Below are 16,595 nucleotides of genomic sequence, written 5' to 3'. Positions count from 1 at the left end.
AAACCATCTTATCTCTTTAGATATTTCAGGATTGACATTGTGAAATTCTATCCTTCTACTTTCTTGTTCATAAAACTTTAGATACTGTTAAAAACGATAATTACCCGTTTCAGGAAGTTACTCAAATCCAAATAAGTAAATCAAAACTGTGTTCCCAGAACACTGTGTCATCATGAACACCTCTTAAGAAACAATGGAGTAAATTTGCAAACCGCAGAGAGAGCCCGTAATGTATCACCTTAAAAAATTGTAACTTTTCCGGACTCAACTGAAAATAGAAACCTAAAAGTTCACCAGCTCCTTCTGAGAACTGATAACTGTCGCTGACGTCTGTGTCAGTCTTTCCACTGTTTATGTCCTTCAGTAATTATAAACTAATTCAGACATCAGATACTGAATCATCCAAGATTAAATCAAATCCTATACTCAAATAATAAAATCGCTATCAACAACCAATGATCTACTATAGCTGATCGGTCAATTGCCAAGCTCTACTTGTAATTCTTCCCTTATTCGTGTTCCCCATGTATATTCAATAACACTTTGTGCATGTAAATGTTGTAGCCTTAAACGTCTGTGAGTTTATAAGCATGTGCGTCTCTGTCTTCTTAGGGTTATCTCAATCTGTGTGCGTGTCCTTAAGGGGTTTGTGGGTAATCATTAAAGCTTTAAACAGTTACATTGGTTATCCGTATGTAAGTGTGGGAGGGGGAGTAACTCCACACTCGCAGCAGCACTCTCTCTGTCTGCGCGTTCACACATCAGCTGTTTTCTCTGAGTCCTCTCTCTCTGTTACGCGGTCACGCGCCCACTGAACTCCTCTCAACCGCAGAGAGTCAAAGACAGCTGGATCAACTTATTGTCAATCCTAAATCAACCCTTTTAATCTGCCAACATTGAAACCGCCATTTTAGGTCAAAAACTACGCCTTAAAGAAATATTGCTAGATTCATGACCACTTTATCATTTATAAGTTTCAATGTAATCATTTTGCTCTGAGGAGGTGTTTTTAGAGCAAAATCAATGTGTATGATTTGGTTTTACTCCCTGTACGAAAATATCCAGGCTCTACTACATATATGTCTAACTAATTGGCTTTGGATAACCCAAAATTCCCCAATATATCTAAATACCCAATCCTGTCAGTACTGTGGTTTGGTGTTTGTCACACTACTCCAATCATGCATTTTTAGCTGTCTTCTGTCTTCAGATCTTTTTAACGATTTATGTGAGCTTGAGATATTACTTTTCTCTAATTCAACTAATTTTCCTTTACTTCGCATCAGGGCTTCCCCCTCTAATATGTGGGGGCTACCATGCATTAAGGCCAATTCCATACTTTGAGCAGCTACACCGGTCAACCAAATAAACAATTGTCCTTACGTCCACAAATGCCTGCTTAGTGTACTCCTTGAACTTCTCCACCGTGAAACAAATCAAACAGCATCCTAGATAATTACTCATCCCCGGCTTGATAATGAAAGAAAGAACACCCCACTGGATTCCTCTGATCCACAGTCAACTAGGATGCATTGCCTTTAGTCACACAAATCATGTATGTATGTGTGTTTGAATCTTATATTTGACTTGCTATCAATTTCCCCCCCACTTTTCTTCATCTCCTCTCAGCATAATGTCCCTTTAGCTCTCCTTATTGCCTCTACTCTTTCTCTTTTAGGTGATCGATAGTGCTAGTCATGCATAAGACTTATAACATTATTGATAGGGAAATCTCCAAACCACCAATTCCTCCGATTCCTTTGTTATACAGCTAATTAACACCAATTAATATTTCCTTCATGTGAAATTCTGTATAGTTCTGCATAGTTTGAATTCTATTTCACCTAAATTTTAGTCCTTCAAGATGTAGTTCTGATTTACAGTAAAAACTTTAGCTGAAGTTGAAAAATCACCTATAAGGCAAAGGGAGGGAGGGAATCGTACTTCCCTATGGGTCATCCATCTAATATCCTATCTTTTAAATATCATGTCATCAATACAACACCTATGCATTGTATATGATATATTCTAATAATGCACATTTATATAGATTACTTACAGTTAATTCCATGGACAAACACTCAGCTTTCACATCAACTTTAGCTGACTGTTAACCCCCACACACAGCTTCAGAGGAAACAATAAGCACTGAACACTTCACACCCCCAGCGGGCCCCCTCTTTTTTCTTTGTACTCACAAACACAAACACTTATGCAGCTGAATTTCATCAGAGCTCTTCATACTGCAACTTGGTTTGTTGGACTCAGAATACGGAAAACCGCCTCTAACAGCCCACCAAGTGCCAAACCACTTTATATTAGAGTCCATGGGCGTCACACGCACCCGTTCAGTCATTGCTGCCACAGCAGTTTCCCTTTTTTCACTTATTTCTCTTTTTCACTTATTCTCTTATTCCCTTTTTCACTTATTGTCTATTTCTCTATTGTCAGCAATCTCTTTTCTCTATATTGTCTGAGCATTTCTTCTCTTCTTTATTATTTTTTATTCTTTTCTTATTTTCTTTTCTTATTCTCTTCTCTTATTCTTATTTCTCTTTTCTCCTCTCTTATTCTCTTCTCTTTTCTTCACTATTTGAGACAACTTAGCGCGTAGGAAAGTGACTAATCTCACGCATGACTTCCAGCAATGGCTTAGCTCCATACCTGCATCGTATTACCAATTAATTCAGAAATCTCTACCGCATCAGTTTCTCCTTTTCTCTTAATTTAGAAAATTTAGACAGAATCGTATCAACAAACTACACACCTGTTGCCCAGTTTCCCCCCGTTTTGGTAATTTTCAGCTTGACAGATGTTGGAAAACACACGCACAGTCCCATCCAGGGCCTGAGTTTGACCCCTGGAGCGAAATGCTCACCTTATTTGCCAGCTGGGGTGAAAGTCAGTCTCTGGACTCCTGCCGTGTGTGCAAGTTGTCAAAAGCCATCCTGCCGACAACGCCACCTGTAGTTCCTGGGCTGTCTTCCTCAAAGGTGTCGGCATGTAGTATGTTGATAAAAGAATTCTGCTGAGGCAAGGCTGGGTGGAATGATAGAGCAGTCTTTATTGAAACAAACTTGGGTTAGCCTCGCATCCGAACAGAGTGTGGCCGCACATCTGGTGTTCTCCAATCTAGGGCAAAGTAATGCCAAACGTTTTTGCCCTCTGCCCTATCAGAACTCCTACGCCTTCGATCTTAGGAGTTCTACCAAATGCCACCACCCCCTTTCTCTGGTGCGGGGGCCTTTTTTAAAGTCTGTTCTCCATAACAGCCTTCTTCTCCCAATTGGTCGCTTTGGTGGGTTCAAGGTACATCTATCCAATGGGAGAGAAGGATGGGTCTGCCTCACATCCTCTATGAAATAACTCTTGTGTGTGTTACTTAACTTTGCTGATGTCAGCTAAAGTGGACAGGATGGTCTCTCTATACTTAAATGACAATGTATACCTTGAGTCAGCTCTAAACCTCTGGTGTGGGGTCCTTCCTGTAGCTTATCTCTGATGCCCACCTCAGGGCTGATCAGGGCTCCAGGTTATGGGGACCCTCACCCTGTCACATTCCCGCAGTTGTCTAAGGGGAGCATCTAGTCCCGTCTCATCCCGTCTTCCTCCTATTCACTATTGTCTTAGAACCCAGGATGTGTAGGAAACACACAGATACTACAGCGGATAGTAAACTGCAATCCAAATTGCTTGCAACAAGACTGGAGAAACTCCAACAGTTCAAATTTGGAGTAATATTTAGCTCCTTTCCCAGTAAGCTAGCATGACATGTTTGATGCCAGCTGATTCATTCCAATTTCAATATTTCCATGAAAGAATGTTAAAAACTGAGCCCGTGACGGCCTTCAGAAGACAGTAATGTTAATGCCAGATGATCCACCATCATTTTCAGAGGGTTAAAAGAGAGTTATAAAATAAAAAAATCATCCATATTTATTTCAGAATGATTTCCATGTATTAATTCAGTTCTGAAATAAAAAGAGTATATGTATGTGTAACATATAATATAGTTCAAATTCAGCTATCACTAAAATAGAATGTTTGGTCAGTAGTTTGGGATTCTCACCTTCCTGCTTTGCAATAGGAACACAGGAGAACATTTCTGTTGCATGCAGATTGTGTGACTCAATACAACTCTCAATACAATTAGAAAAATGTTTATATTTTCTGGAATCAGAAGATTAAATCACAATGGCCATATAGTCTTATATATGTATTTTTTCACCCCAAATCCAATGCTGTGAGTCTTCAGTTGTGGAGATAAATTAGACCTGCCTGCGGGACTACGAGGGAGACAGTGAGCAGAAACTAAGTTATTGTCATGTTGTTCTTTTCACAAATATGAGAATGATAGTCACAAATATAATTTAAATGCATAGTTTTATATAAAACAGCATCACATTTTTTGCCGGCCTATACAAGGGCCCAATTAGATATCTTTTCATGGGGCTCAAAATCCCTGGCGGCACCCCTGTGTGCATGACATTTTGCTGTTTTAACAAAACCTGAAATATCAATACCAGCTACTCTCTCTGTTCATGAGTTCAGTTCCTTCTCGGGCTACAAAACTAACTTTGGCAAATCAGGAGGTATTTGGGGGGTATTTTACACACACACACACACACACACACACAAACACACACACACACACACACACACACACACACACACACACAATACATACATACATTGTTGAAAGAGGGCAACTGAAGCACTATCAAACGTGATTTACATGACATTTACAGGTTATTTTCTCCACATCATACACTACAACATGACATATAACTGATTGGTGATCTGTAGCACCACATACTGGACACAGGCAGTGTTATTTCATTGAAAAACATGCATGTATGGCACATTTCACTGTAATTTGCCCTTTCATGTAAATTCCAAACCAACCAGCAGGGCATCGCAGGGAATCGAACCCCATCCCAGCACACACCAGGAGTAGCCAATACCAGTGCCTTTTGCTTTTTGGCCAAATATGATAAAGAAAAACCCACATTAACAACAGCATATGGCAGCATCACATAATATGTTAAAATGACATCTATAATTTGTTTTCTCATGAATTGATGAAAACTATGCAAATCATGTTGTTTGAAGCAATTGTTTAATAGGCCAGTTATTGCTTATTATTTGTACTCATAAATGCTGTTGTAATGTTGGAAAAAGAAACCTGATTTTGGCAGAGCAGTGAAGTTAGAATTTTACATTCTACAAACAGGGTATCTGCAGGTTGCAAGTCAAATTTAAGACTTTTTAAGACCTTTTTAAGACCATTTTGAACTGAACGATAACTTACACAAAGTATATGAAAGTAAGGAAAAATGCAGTCCCTGAAATACTTTAAATATAACCAAATGTATTGCCATTCGCAAATCAAACAATGAAAAATGGAGTGAGTGAGTGTGTTGGGGTTATTATAGTTTTCAAATTTAATCAGTCTTCCATTTTAATTTAGTTTTTCAGTTTGTTTTTGATTTCAATTTAGTTTTAATAAGTTTAACAAGTGATTAAGAGTTTTAGTTTAGTTTTTATCTAGGAATTTAATTAAATTAAATTAACTATAATAACCCTGGTGCATGCAAACACACACACACACACACACACTCAAAATCCAAAGCACCTCCGCTTTCAAAGTTGGAGATGAGCCAAAGATCAAATCAAATCAATTTTATTCACATAGACCAAAATCACAATCACATCGCCTCAATGGGCTTTACAATCTGTACAGTGAACGACATCCTCTGTCCTTAGACCCTCGACTCGAGTGAGGAAAAACTTGCCATGCTGATGGAAAAAAGACCCTTTTAACAGGGTAAGAAGAATGATGGAAGAAACCTCAGGAAGAGCCACAGAGGAGGGATCCCTCTTCCAGGATGGACAGACGTGCAATAGATGGCGCGTGTACAGAAAAGTGCAACAAATCACAGTTTAAAAGTTACATTAACAGAATGTCTGATACAAATTATGTGTAAAGAGTGGAGACGACTGCACAGGACGAGGCATCACCAAGTGGCGACCTCCTGTCCACCGTGGTGACCTAGAAGAGGACAGGCCACACAAGATGATTAGTAATAGACAGAGAGAGGCATCAAGATTTACAGAAATATAGATATGAGGAGATGCAACAGAGGACTTCTTCTTCTTCTTCTTCCTCCTGGTGTCTTCTAAAAATCAAAGGACATAAAATATCTGAGCCTTACATCAAAATGCACAACAACTGAGACACAAGGAGAGTTGACTGTTACTTACCACATGTGGTTGAATCCTCAGATATGTTTGTGTTATCGCCAGCGTCGCTCACTGAGGACTCTGATGTCTTGTCCAGCACAGACTGAAAACTAAAAACACAAAAGAAAAGGTTATTCGTGAAAATATCATCGCATCTTCAAGCTGCCACAAGGCACTTTTCAGTTTTGTTGATTCTGGCAGCTTTTTACGACCAAATCTTTACAATTGTTAACTACCTCCTGCGATCAAGATCTTAATCTAGCCATCGTGTGGATTGGATTTGGAAGTGAGTGAAAGATAAAAACAACAGATTGTGTTTTGGTTTTTTTAATCATCTTAGCAAACTTGAATCTCCTGATCTTCCAGCAACGTTGTGTTCTCGGCAGTCGCAGGCCGAACCAGAATCACACCTGAAGACAACTCACCTACATTTCAGCCTCAATTGCAGGGAATGTGCTGTATTTCTGTTTTAGGGCATTCAGGCAATATGGGGGCTTTTTCAAGCAAATACTGACATGTGTCATTGTCTGCAATCAGAGTTCTCCCAGAACGAATATTTTTTTTCAAAACACATTTCATGTTTGTTGGAAAAACCAGAGCACCTGGAGAAAACCAAACATGGGAGACTATGCAGACTGTGACAGTTTTGATTGAAACCCCCCCCAGAAGCCAATAAAGAAACCCTACACAGAACATTACACATCCCTAAACAATGGGGGAAACACGGCAGCTGAACCTCTTCCTCAACCAAGAGAGAACGCGTTGGAAGCAATTCTTCTTCTTCTTCTTTGTCCCGGTGTCTTCTAAAAATCAACGGACATAAAATATCTGAGCCTTACATCAAAATGCACAACAACTGAGACACAAGTAGAGTTGACTGTTACTTAACGCATGTGGTTGAATCCTCAGATATGTTTGTGTTATCGCCAGCGTCGCTCACTGAGGACTCTGATGTTTTGTCCAGCACAGACTGAAAACTAAAAACACAAAAGAAAAGGTTATTCGTGTAAATGTCATCGCATCTTAAAGCTGCCACAAGGCACTTTTCAGTTTTGTTGATTCTGACAGCTTTTTAGGATCAAATCTTTACAATGGTTAACTACCTCCTGTGATCAAGATCTTAATCTAGCCATCGAGTGGATTGGATTTGGAAGTGAGTGAAAGATAAAAACAACAGATTGTGTGTTTTTTTTTTTCATCATCTTAGCAAACTTGAATCTCCTGATCTTCCAGCAATGTTGTGTTCTCGGCAGTCGCAGGCTGAACCAGAATCACACCTGAAGACAACTCACCTACATTTCAGCCTCAATTGCAGGGAATGTGCTGTATTTCTGTTATAGGGCATTCAGGCAATATGGGGGCTTTTTCAAGCAAATACTGACATGTGTCATTGTCTGCAATCAGAGTTCTCCCAGAACGAATATTTTTTTTCAAAACACATTTCATGTTTGTTGGAAAAACCAGAGCACCTGGAGAAAACCAAACATGGGAGACTATGCAGACTGTGACAGTTTTGATTGAAAACCCCCCCAGAAGCCAATAAAGAAACCCTACACAGAACATTACACATCCCTAAACAATGGGGGAAACACGGCAGCTGAACCTCTTCCTCAACCAAGAGAGAACGCGTTGGAAGCAATTCTTCTTCTTCTTCTTTGTCCCGGTGTCTTCTAAAAATCAAAGGACATAAAATATCTGAGCCTTACATCAAAATGCACAACAACTGAGACACAAGTAGAGTTGACTGTTACTTACCACATGTGGTTGAATCCTCGCATATCTTTGTGTTATCGCCAGCGTCGCTCACTGAGGACTCTGATGTCTTGTCCAGGACAGACTGAAAACTAAAAACACAAAAGAAAAGGTTATTCGTGCAAATGTCATTGCATCTTAAAGCTGGTGGCTTTTTAGGACCAAATCTTTACAATCGTTAACTACCTCCTGCGATCAAGATCTTAATCTAGCTATCGTGTGGATTGGATTTGGAAGTGAGTGAAAGATAAAAGCAACAGATAGTGTTTTGTATTTTTTGTCATCTTACCTAACTTGAATCTCCTGATCTTCCAGCAGTGTTGTGTTCTCGGCTCTCGCAGGTGGAGTCTGGATCAGGACTGATGGGAGGATTTCAGGAGATGGAGTGCAGCCGTCTGGTTGGATGATACTCCTGTCTTCATCCGCCAGAGGAGCGGTAGGAGGCTCACTAACTGCACTCTCCTGGTCTTCCAGTGAGGTTGAGTTCTCGGCGGTCACAGGCCGAACCAGAATCACACCTGATGGCAGAATTTCAGGAAATGGAGTGCAGCCGTCTGGTTGGATGACACTCCTGTCTTCATCCTCCAGAGGAGCAGTAGCAGGCTCACTAACTGCACTCTCCTGGTCTTCCAGTGAGGTTGTGTTCTCGGCGGTCGCAGGCCGAACCAGAATCGCACCTGATGGCAGAATTTCAGGAGATGGAGTGCAGCCGTCTGGTTGGATGACACTCCTGTCTTCATCCGCCAGAGGAGCGGTAGGAGGCTCACTAACTGCACTCTCCTGGTCTTCCAGTGAGGTTGAGTTCTCGGCAGTCGCAGGCCGAACCAGAATCACACCTGATGGCAGAATTTCAGGAGATGGAGTGCAGCCGTCTGGTTGGATGACACTCCTGTCTTCATCCTCCAGAGGAGCGGTAGGAGGCTCACTAACTGCACTCTCCTGGTCTTCCAGTGAGGTTGAGTTCTCGGCAGTCGCAGGCTGAACCAGAATCGCACCTGATGGCAGAATTTCAGGAGATGGAGTGCAGCCGTCTGGTTGGATGATACTGCTGCTGTCCTTCAGTGGAGCGGCAAGAGGCTCACATTCAAAGTCCTCACTTGAACTTCTCAATGTCTTGAGTCCATCAGTCTGGACACTAAAAATAAAATCACACACACACAGACAGACACACACACAGACAGACACAATTATCCTGTTATTGTCATGGCATCTGAAAGAATAATGTCAATTTCCTCTTGGATCTTGTTGACACTTACTTTGTGTAGTCTTTCGTGATGAATGGATGAGCGAGAACTTCACAGGGAGTGATCCTCTCCCAGTCAACCACTGTCAGCATAGCCTTCAGAAGCTCGATACACTGCTCTCGCTCTACAGCTTCAGTCTGGTTATTTTCTTCCAGACGCATCTAGTTAAGGAAACATTGGTCAAATTCACCATCAGTCAACTCATCCTCATGAACATAAAAAAGACAATCGACCATAGTGACAATGAACTTCACGCTTACTGCTTTCATATCATCCAGAGACTTGAACTGGTGGCTCTTTCTGGGTCTTTTCTTGCGAGCTTTTCTGTAATATTCAGAGGGAGTCTAAAAGAAGGATCAAATTGTTTGTATTAATGTTCCTCAAAATCAATCTGAATGATCAACTGTTGAGTGTTGTGAAATGTTAACATGTCAACAAGAAAACATACTAATAAAATATCAAATAAATTCTGTAAAGGTCAGAGAGGGTTCATTGTGGTACCTTGATCCTCCAATGGTAGTAGTCAAGCTCTTTGAAGTAAAAAAAAGCACACTCACAGCCACGAAGATATAATGTATTTGGCTCACCCACGAGTTCAACAATGCTCCGCACCTACAGATTAAACAAAGTATTACATCAAAATATGCAAGAGGAAGCAAAATATTTTTCTGAGGAGGGCAGAGTAATGACCCACCCTGACTATAGATGTAGATGACTTACTATTTCGTATTCATTTTCTCCTGAGAACGGTTGACAGCCGCAGATCATCTGAAACATGGCACAGCCCAGGGTCCACATATCAGAGGCCTCAGTAAACTCACGGCCCAAAAAAATTTCTGGAGACCTGAATGTGAAAGGGAAAAATTACAGGGTGTTAACACTGTTATAATTTTTGCAAAGAGCATGTCACAGAGAGGAGGCACACAGCTGCTTCTTCATGGTAAAAACAGTACACTACTAAATCACTCTAGTATAATAATAACAATAGTCTACCTTACCGAAAAATTAGTGGTTGGACAGTCTGGCCTATCCTGACATCTGATGCATGCATGGCCACACCAAAGTCTATCAGCTTGACTTCAAACGGCCGTCGTCTGTGATTCACCATCATAATGTTATCCAGTTTGACGTCAGTGTGGATCAGCTCGATCTCCTTCAGTGCCTTAAATGCTGTGGCCATCTGAAAGTACAAGGTTGGTAAGAATCTACAAAAGCCAAAAACTGAGTATTCAGTGCTTTGCTTTCCATCTGATGGTGCTGTGTTCATACCTGTTGGATGATGGTTCTGATGTCACTCAGAAGCATAGGGGCACAATCTGTCTTCTTAAAGTAGTCATGAAGGCTTATATCGAGCGACTCGAACACAAACGCCTTGCCGGAGCTGGTCGGAAAACAATCAATGTACTTGACAATGTTGTGTTTGTCAAGGTTGAGGATCTTGATCATTTTCAGTATGGAAATCTGGAGACACAGGAAAGTTTGACATGATTAGTCGTTTGCAGTTAGTTTATGTGTTAACGTGGGTGGAGTCAGGGAAAACTTGAAGAGTGCTGAAAGGCAGGCTAACCCAAATTTTATTAAGCAACTATTGCACAATTATTTTTGCCAACATGCAGTTTACTGATGCCTAAGAGACTGAATTAAACGTTACCTTGATTAAAAAGGTATCGATAGGATAGGCTACCTCACAAATTCTAACAAGAATCTCTTGACCCCCTTACTATCTGACCAGTCCTCTCAATTAGGTAAGTTAACTTTTTTAATATAACTCAAAATGTCGGCATGTTGTATTTCTTTGGTTCTTTCTTGTATGCCCTTTATTATTCTTATTGTTATTATTATTAGGCTATCAATATTTTTAGTGGACAGGCTGCATGAGATGCCCTTGCACCATAGCCAATGTCTGGGTCTCAGGACTCCGCCAAACCCTAGCCCCTTTAGATGGAAAAGGCGGCACATTTGCAGCAAGGTAAAGGCTGCAATCTGCCGCCTTTTCTATCTAAAAGGGAGGACATAACCTGTAATATTCCTTCTTTTCCAAAAAGCCACCATTGGGGCAGGCATAAACATGTGACGTGATGTGAAGCACGAAGTTGGGCATGAACAGTGACGTGCAACATATGCGTCGGAAGAATTTTTGTGATACTAGGAATGTAACAGTCGTGGGTGTCAAGATAAACCACGGTAAAATTTTGTTGTTAGTATGAGACCGTGCGGGGTTAAGAAGTCGAAGGCTAGAGGTTGAGGGGTGGGGCGATGGTGTCACTGATATGATTCGCTGGCAACACAAGAGCGCAAGGGCAGCGTTTTCGGACTTTTCCACCGGGGTTCAAAAAAGTGCTTTTATGCGTTTACAGGATCCATGTAGACGATCAGCCAAAACGATGCAAAACATGTGCGTTTCCACACAATTGCGTTTCCATGTCAATGGCCCTTAAATCCTCGGACCTAGCCGCAAAAAGGACAGCCAAATTGGCGGCCCGCTGCCCAGTATAAAAACGCAACCGAGATCAGGTAGCTGGATTAGATTAAACTTGCCCCTTATTTTCTTTTCTCATTCGTGGCCTTTTTGGAGCCAAGTTGACGGAAATCTGTCATAGTGATGGAACACCTAAGTTCATGTAATATATTTTACACCTGTGAAAATTAAATCAACAAAGCTTCTCACCTCATGCATGGTTTGTTGGCACCGGCGTCTAGGCAACTTTATAGCCACAGTCTCACCAGTCTCCTCGTCCAAACATTTCACCACCTTTGAAAAGGCGCCCTCTCCAAGAAATTTCAGGAACGTATATCTTCTGGGGAGTTCGAAAAGGCGAGCAGCAACAGCTTTGGAAGGTGCCATCTCTCTCTTAGACTGTGGAAACAAAACAGGTGAAAAGAAGAAAAAGAAGTTACTTTGAAGGCCCATAACTATGTTTCAGATTTTGTGATAAATAGTTTATATTTATTTTGCTACCATCCAGTGGTTTCTTTCTCTTCTTTTATTTACTTAATATTCCACATTTCAGTGATCATCTGATCTGATCAGGTCTGGGGTCTAAGCATAATTAAGGGAATTTCCACTGAATGTTAATGTTGGGTACATTGTCGTTAAATTCAAGATAAATCTACTTTAACCTGTTAAGGAAAACCGTTCCAACAAAGGAAGACCCTTCACTAAGAAAGGGCGCTCCACAACGTTGTAAAAACTTTGCTAATAGTTTTAAGCATCAGATCTTAACAGTATGTACTCATGCCACACACTGTTGGAAAGCTGAGACTGTCGTGATTACCTCTGTGTTTCAACCTCTGTAACTCTGTGTCAGTATGTCATAGAATCACACTTTCACATCTAAAAAAACTCGGTACTTGGTACCAAGCATATCCCTGAGTCTCAAACTATGTGGGAGCTGTCAAGCTTTTAATTTCAGTATGCCGTTTTGGAAAAAGAAGCTTAAAATGGGAGCGTTCACTAACAGGTTAAATAATCATCAGACTCTCTCTCTCTCTGTGACCTGTGATTGCCTGCAAATAACTCAACTGTCCTAAATATTATCAATTCATCTCAACTTTGTGACTTTTGAAACAGAAAAGGAGCTACTCACCTGTATCACAGTGGTTGAAGACTATTAATGTCTCTAGATCAGCTCTGGAGATATGCAAGCCAACTTAAGAAAAAGATCAGTACAGATCTCCGTCATTTAGAACTGTCCCACATGACAACGGTTGCTTTGATCCACCACCCTTCAAAGTCGCGCGCGCGCACACGCACAGTACCCATCTGCAGTCAAGATGGCCGACAGGGGCGCCGCCATATATCCAATCCATACCGGAAGTCCCTGGCGGAAGTTAATCACCAAAATAAAAGCTTTATAACTCGTACGTTTGCACCATAGACTGTGTGGTTTACAGGTAACATAATTATAAGCATTTTGTGCAGTTACCTGTTTATTGCAACGGTACAGTTGATTAGTTAATTGTCACGACTTTAGTCACAAGTTAGTTAGAAGCCTATAATAATCACCAAGTTATAATGTTAACATTTCATGGATTTAGCTTCAGTATCAACGTAATGAATACAAATGTGAATATCATGTTTGTGTGGTGGTGGGGGGCTTCACTCACTCACTGACTCACACACACACGCACACACACACACACACACACACACACACACACACACACACACACACACACACACACACACACACACACAATAGGACTGAAGAAAGACTAAGATTAAATAAACAGAATTCTCAAATTAGAGAATGAATAAAATGGTCAAAACAAATGCCATACTTACTATCACATTAGTATATGGTAGATATTATTTTTTATTGATTAATGTTTCATCATTTACAATTAATTTTGATTGTAAATATTAATATTACAGTTATTAAATGTGAATACAATGTTTGTATGTGTAAGTGTGTGTATGTGGGGGGCTGCTCACACATATCATTCATGCTAGAACTGAAAAATCATAAGGCCAACACTGTAAACCATTGGTAGTAATACAGTGTAAGGGCTATGTTGCCCAGATATTATGCAGGATCTTGTTTGCAGGAAGCTGTCATGCTCTCCCTGTCTCTAATGTATATGGCTGAGCCTGTCCACCAGAGGATGCCTTCATTAAACACAGTACAGACTACCCACACAGTGTTTGCTCAAAAGCATAGTAGGGAAGCTTAGCTAAAAACATCAGTCCTGCTGGTCGTCTCCTCACCTACCAGGGATCTTCAGGCATGAAGGGGCATCATGAGCGACACAGTGGCCCCAGACAAGTGTGACTGCAACAGAACGGGGAGTTCCTGGGTCTGGAGATGGGTTCATTTTCATGTGTAACTATGCATTTACTAACTATTCTATTAATTCTATTTTATTTCTGGAATACAGTTAAACACAACATTACACCATCATGCTGGCAACATTAATAACTCGACGTGGACTTTTTTGTGACAAACATTTTATTGTGTTCCAATGCTAAATATTCCAAAGTAGAAAAACAAACATCCAGCTCACATTTCATCACATGTTGCGAGTAAGTCCACGATAAAAATGAAAAACAAAAAGAGAGGAAAGGTAAACTGATGTGATGACAGATCAGTGGATATCAGGGAGTCTTCATGTATAGATGAGCAGAGGAGCATGAAGGATGAGTTTGAAGCTGCAGGTCACGGTATGCACAGCTTTCAGTATAGTGAGTGACTCTGACACACAGCATCTCCGTCCTCAGAGGAGTGTTCATTTTACTGCATTTCTCACCCACTCTGTCTCTCCGGCTCCCTCTCCCTCTCTCCTCCTCTCCCTTCTCTGCCACTGCCCGCGTCACACTCCTCTCCACTTGTTCTATCCAACATTTTCTTCCTGTCCATTTCCCGCCCTCTGTCTCTTTCTCACCCTCACCTCCCCTCCTCATTTCTCCCTCTTCCACTCGTTCTCTGTTCACACAGAGGAATGCAGTATGTGGCCGGCTGTGGCTCTGTGGCTGCTGATACTTGCGACTCTGCTGCGGGGTGAGTGACTTTCATCTGTGCTTGGAGTGAGACTGCGCTCGAACAAGTGTGTGTTTTTCTGCATGTGCTGTTTACTGCATGCCGCGATCTTGCATTGTCCTCTGTGGCTGATAAGCGTGCACGCAGCAGCTCACTCGGAGACTGGGAGAGAGTGTGCTGTTGTGCAGCCACAGGCAAAAAAAATAAATAAAATAAAAATTGATTGCTTTTTGTTAAGAGCAAGCAACAGCCTGTAATGTCTTTACAGCAGATAAGAATACAGATAGATAGATAGATAGATAGATAGATAGATAGATAGATAGATAGATAGATAGACAGACAGATAGATAGAAAAGGGTGATTATGAGGCTGCTGGTGGTCAGTTTACTATGATAGGACTTTATGGACACTCTGGACTATTAACCTGAATTATAGGCATACCATCTTTCAAGCCATATTGATATTAATTAAGGTCCAGTTAGTGAATTTAGATTTGACACCAAGCACATTAAACTCAGACCATTTAACACTCCCTCAGCGTATACCGCAGTTTATAAAGCGGTATGAACCGACATTGTGCAGCTATTTAAAGTACTTTTTGAAACTTACTCAGTGCGCCTCTCATATCCACCAGCGACTGCTCCCTGCACATCTAAGTGATTACCTCATGGAGAATGAATCAAGAGTGAATCGAAGTCCTTGCTGGAGTTATAGGGCGAAGACAGTCAGTTCCCCGCTCTCATCGTCGTGAGTGCTGTGTGTGTCTGTCTGGGGTGTTTCAGTGTTTAATGGCCTCACTATTTCCTACACGGGATGAAACCGACAGATTTTACGGCCGTGGAAAGACTTTGACTGTCTGCTGGCGATCAATCAGAGATGTAATTGATTAGGAGGAGCGGGCGTCTTTCTGTCTGCTCCCCCCTCTCCTTTCTTCCTTTCTCTCACACATTCTCATTCTTCTCGTGTCCCGTGTCGTCTACTCCACTAAAGACCTTCCATGTTCCTACCAGAGCGGCTCCATCTTTAAAACATAACCTTTCCCGTACTCCTAAAAGCTCAGCCTCTGTTGTACCTCCACCAGAGCATGTCTTGTTTCTCCCTCTCATCCACCTGGCCTACAATTTCTACACCACTTTTTTCTATCATCGTAATCACGCCGTTTTTCTGCAGGTGCTTCCTCTTCATTGCTTTTTCCAGGCATAGCCTTTCTCTTTGCAAGCGTCACCTTTTCTCTTTCTTTGTGAGAATCCTCTCCCCTCCATTAAACTCTGTCTCCCCCCTCTCCCCCGTTCAGTGTCAGTGCAGGGTCCTCACCAGCGGTTCCTGCTCAGGGAGCTGTTGAGGGACTACAATCCCATGGAGAGGCCGGTGGCCAACGACTCCCAGACGCTCACCGTTCAGTTCTCCTTCACTCTAATACTGTCAGGTCGGGGTAAAAAGGGAAAACTATGGAAAGGGAGGTGGACCCAAATGCAGTTAAAGGAGGCAAGATAATGAGAACAAAAGGCGAGCTTTATTGCAAAGCTGAATACAAAAACCAAAAGCGGAAGAACGGGGATGGAAAAACAAAGTAGCAACTAAGAACAAGTCAAAGTAGCAAAGCAAAAAAAATAAAAAGTTCAAATCAATGTCAAAGTACAAAATCAAACAGAACAAAATACAAAATAAATCCAAAACCTACCAAACAGGATCATGAGCAAGGATCAGGAGCAAGGAGCAGACATAGAACATGAGACAGAATACAGCAAACAGAAACAATGACCAGACCAGGAGTGAGGGGAACACAGAGACTAAATACACAGACACTAATGACATGACGAGGAACAGGTGAGGAGAGAGGAGGAAGGAAGCCAGGTGAGATAATGAGGGGGAGGAGCAC

The 16,595-nt window shown here is 41.4% G+C and overlaps 1 protein-coding gene across 5 annotated transcripts; it reads right to left on the bottom strand.

The window, feature by feature from the left end:
- Window positions 1-5,849: 5,849 nt before the first annotated feature.
- Window positions 5,850-13,015, bottom strand: LOC119005737 (homeodomain-interacting protein kinase 1-like). Of its 5 annotated transcripts, none has more exons than XM_037073609.1 (11): window positions 12,827-13,015; window positions 11,908-12,096; window positions 10,509-10,700; window positions 10,238-10,419; window positions 9,960-10,083; window positions 9,741-9,851; window positions 9,500-9,583; window positions 9,252-9,400; window positions 8,285-9,130; window positions 7,999-8,087; window positions 5,928-6,179 (listed from the first exon to the last, which is right to left on the bottom strand). In XM_037073609.1, exons 2-11 carry the CDS (start codon window positions 12,082-12,084, stop codon window positions 5,956-5,958), a joined length of 2,178 nt encoding a protein of 725 aa, XP_036929504.1. In that variant the 5' UTR covers window positions 12,085-12,096; window positions 12,827-13,015; the 3' UTR covers window positions 5,928-5,955. The 5 variants fall into 5 exon arrangements, 4 of the variants coding, with proteins under 4 accessions (XP_036929507.1, XP_036929504.1, XP_036929505.1 ...); XM_037073610.1 differs by having other exon boundaries at window positions 12,515-13,013; XR_005070567.1 differs by lacking the exons at window positions 5,928-6,179; window positions 12,827-13,015 and adding exons at window positions 6,739-7,220; window positions 7,536-7,913 and having other exon boundaries at window positions 11,908-12,506.
- Window positions 13,016-16,595: the final 3,580 nt, after the last annotated feature.

This window comes from Acanthopagrus latus, chromosome 17 (assembly GCF_904848185.1).
Source record: "Acanthopagrus latus isolate v.2019 chromosome 17, fAcaLat1.1, whole genome shotgun sequence".
Lineage (NCBI taxonomy): Eukaryota > Metazoa > Chordata > Actinopteri > Spariformes > Sparidae > Acanthopagrus > Acanthopagrus latus.
Note: the sequence above shows the minus strand (reverse complement) of the source record. Positions and strands in the feature narration are given on the sequence as shown.

Bases quoted from the DNA above. Each gene is read 5' to 3' on its own strand.
- LOC119005737 (XM_037073608.1), bottom strand. From the start codon at position 12,150: ATGGGCCTTCAAAGTAACTTCTTTTTCTTCTTTTCACCTGTTTTGTTT. The intron at 10,420-10,508 runs GTATGAACACAG...TTGTACTTTCAG, and splicing joins TCAGAACCATCATCCAACAG to ATGGCCACAGCATTTAAGGC. The intron at 8,088-8,284 runs GTAAGATGACAA...TTGTGTTTTTAG, and splicing joins GATCAGGAGATTCAAGTTAG to TTTTCAGTCTGTCCTGGACA.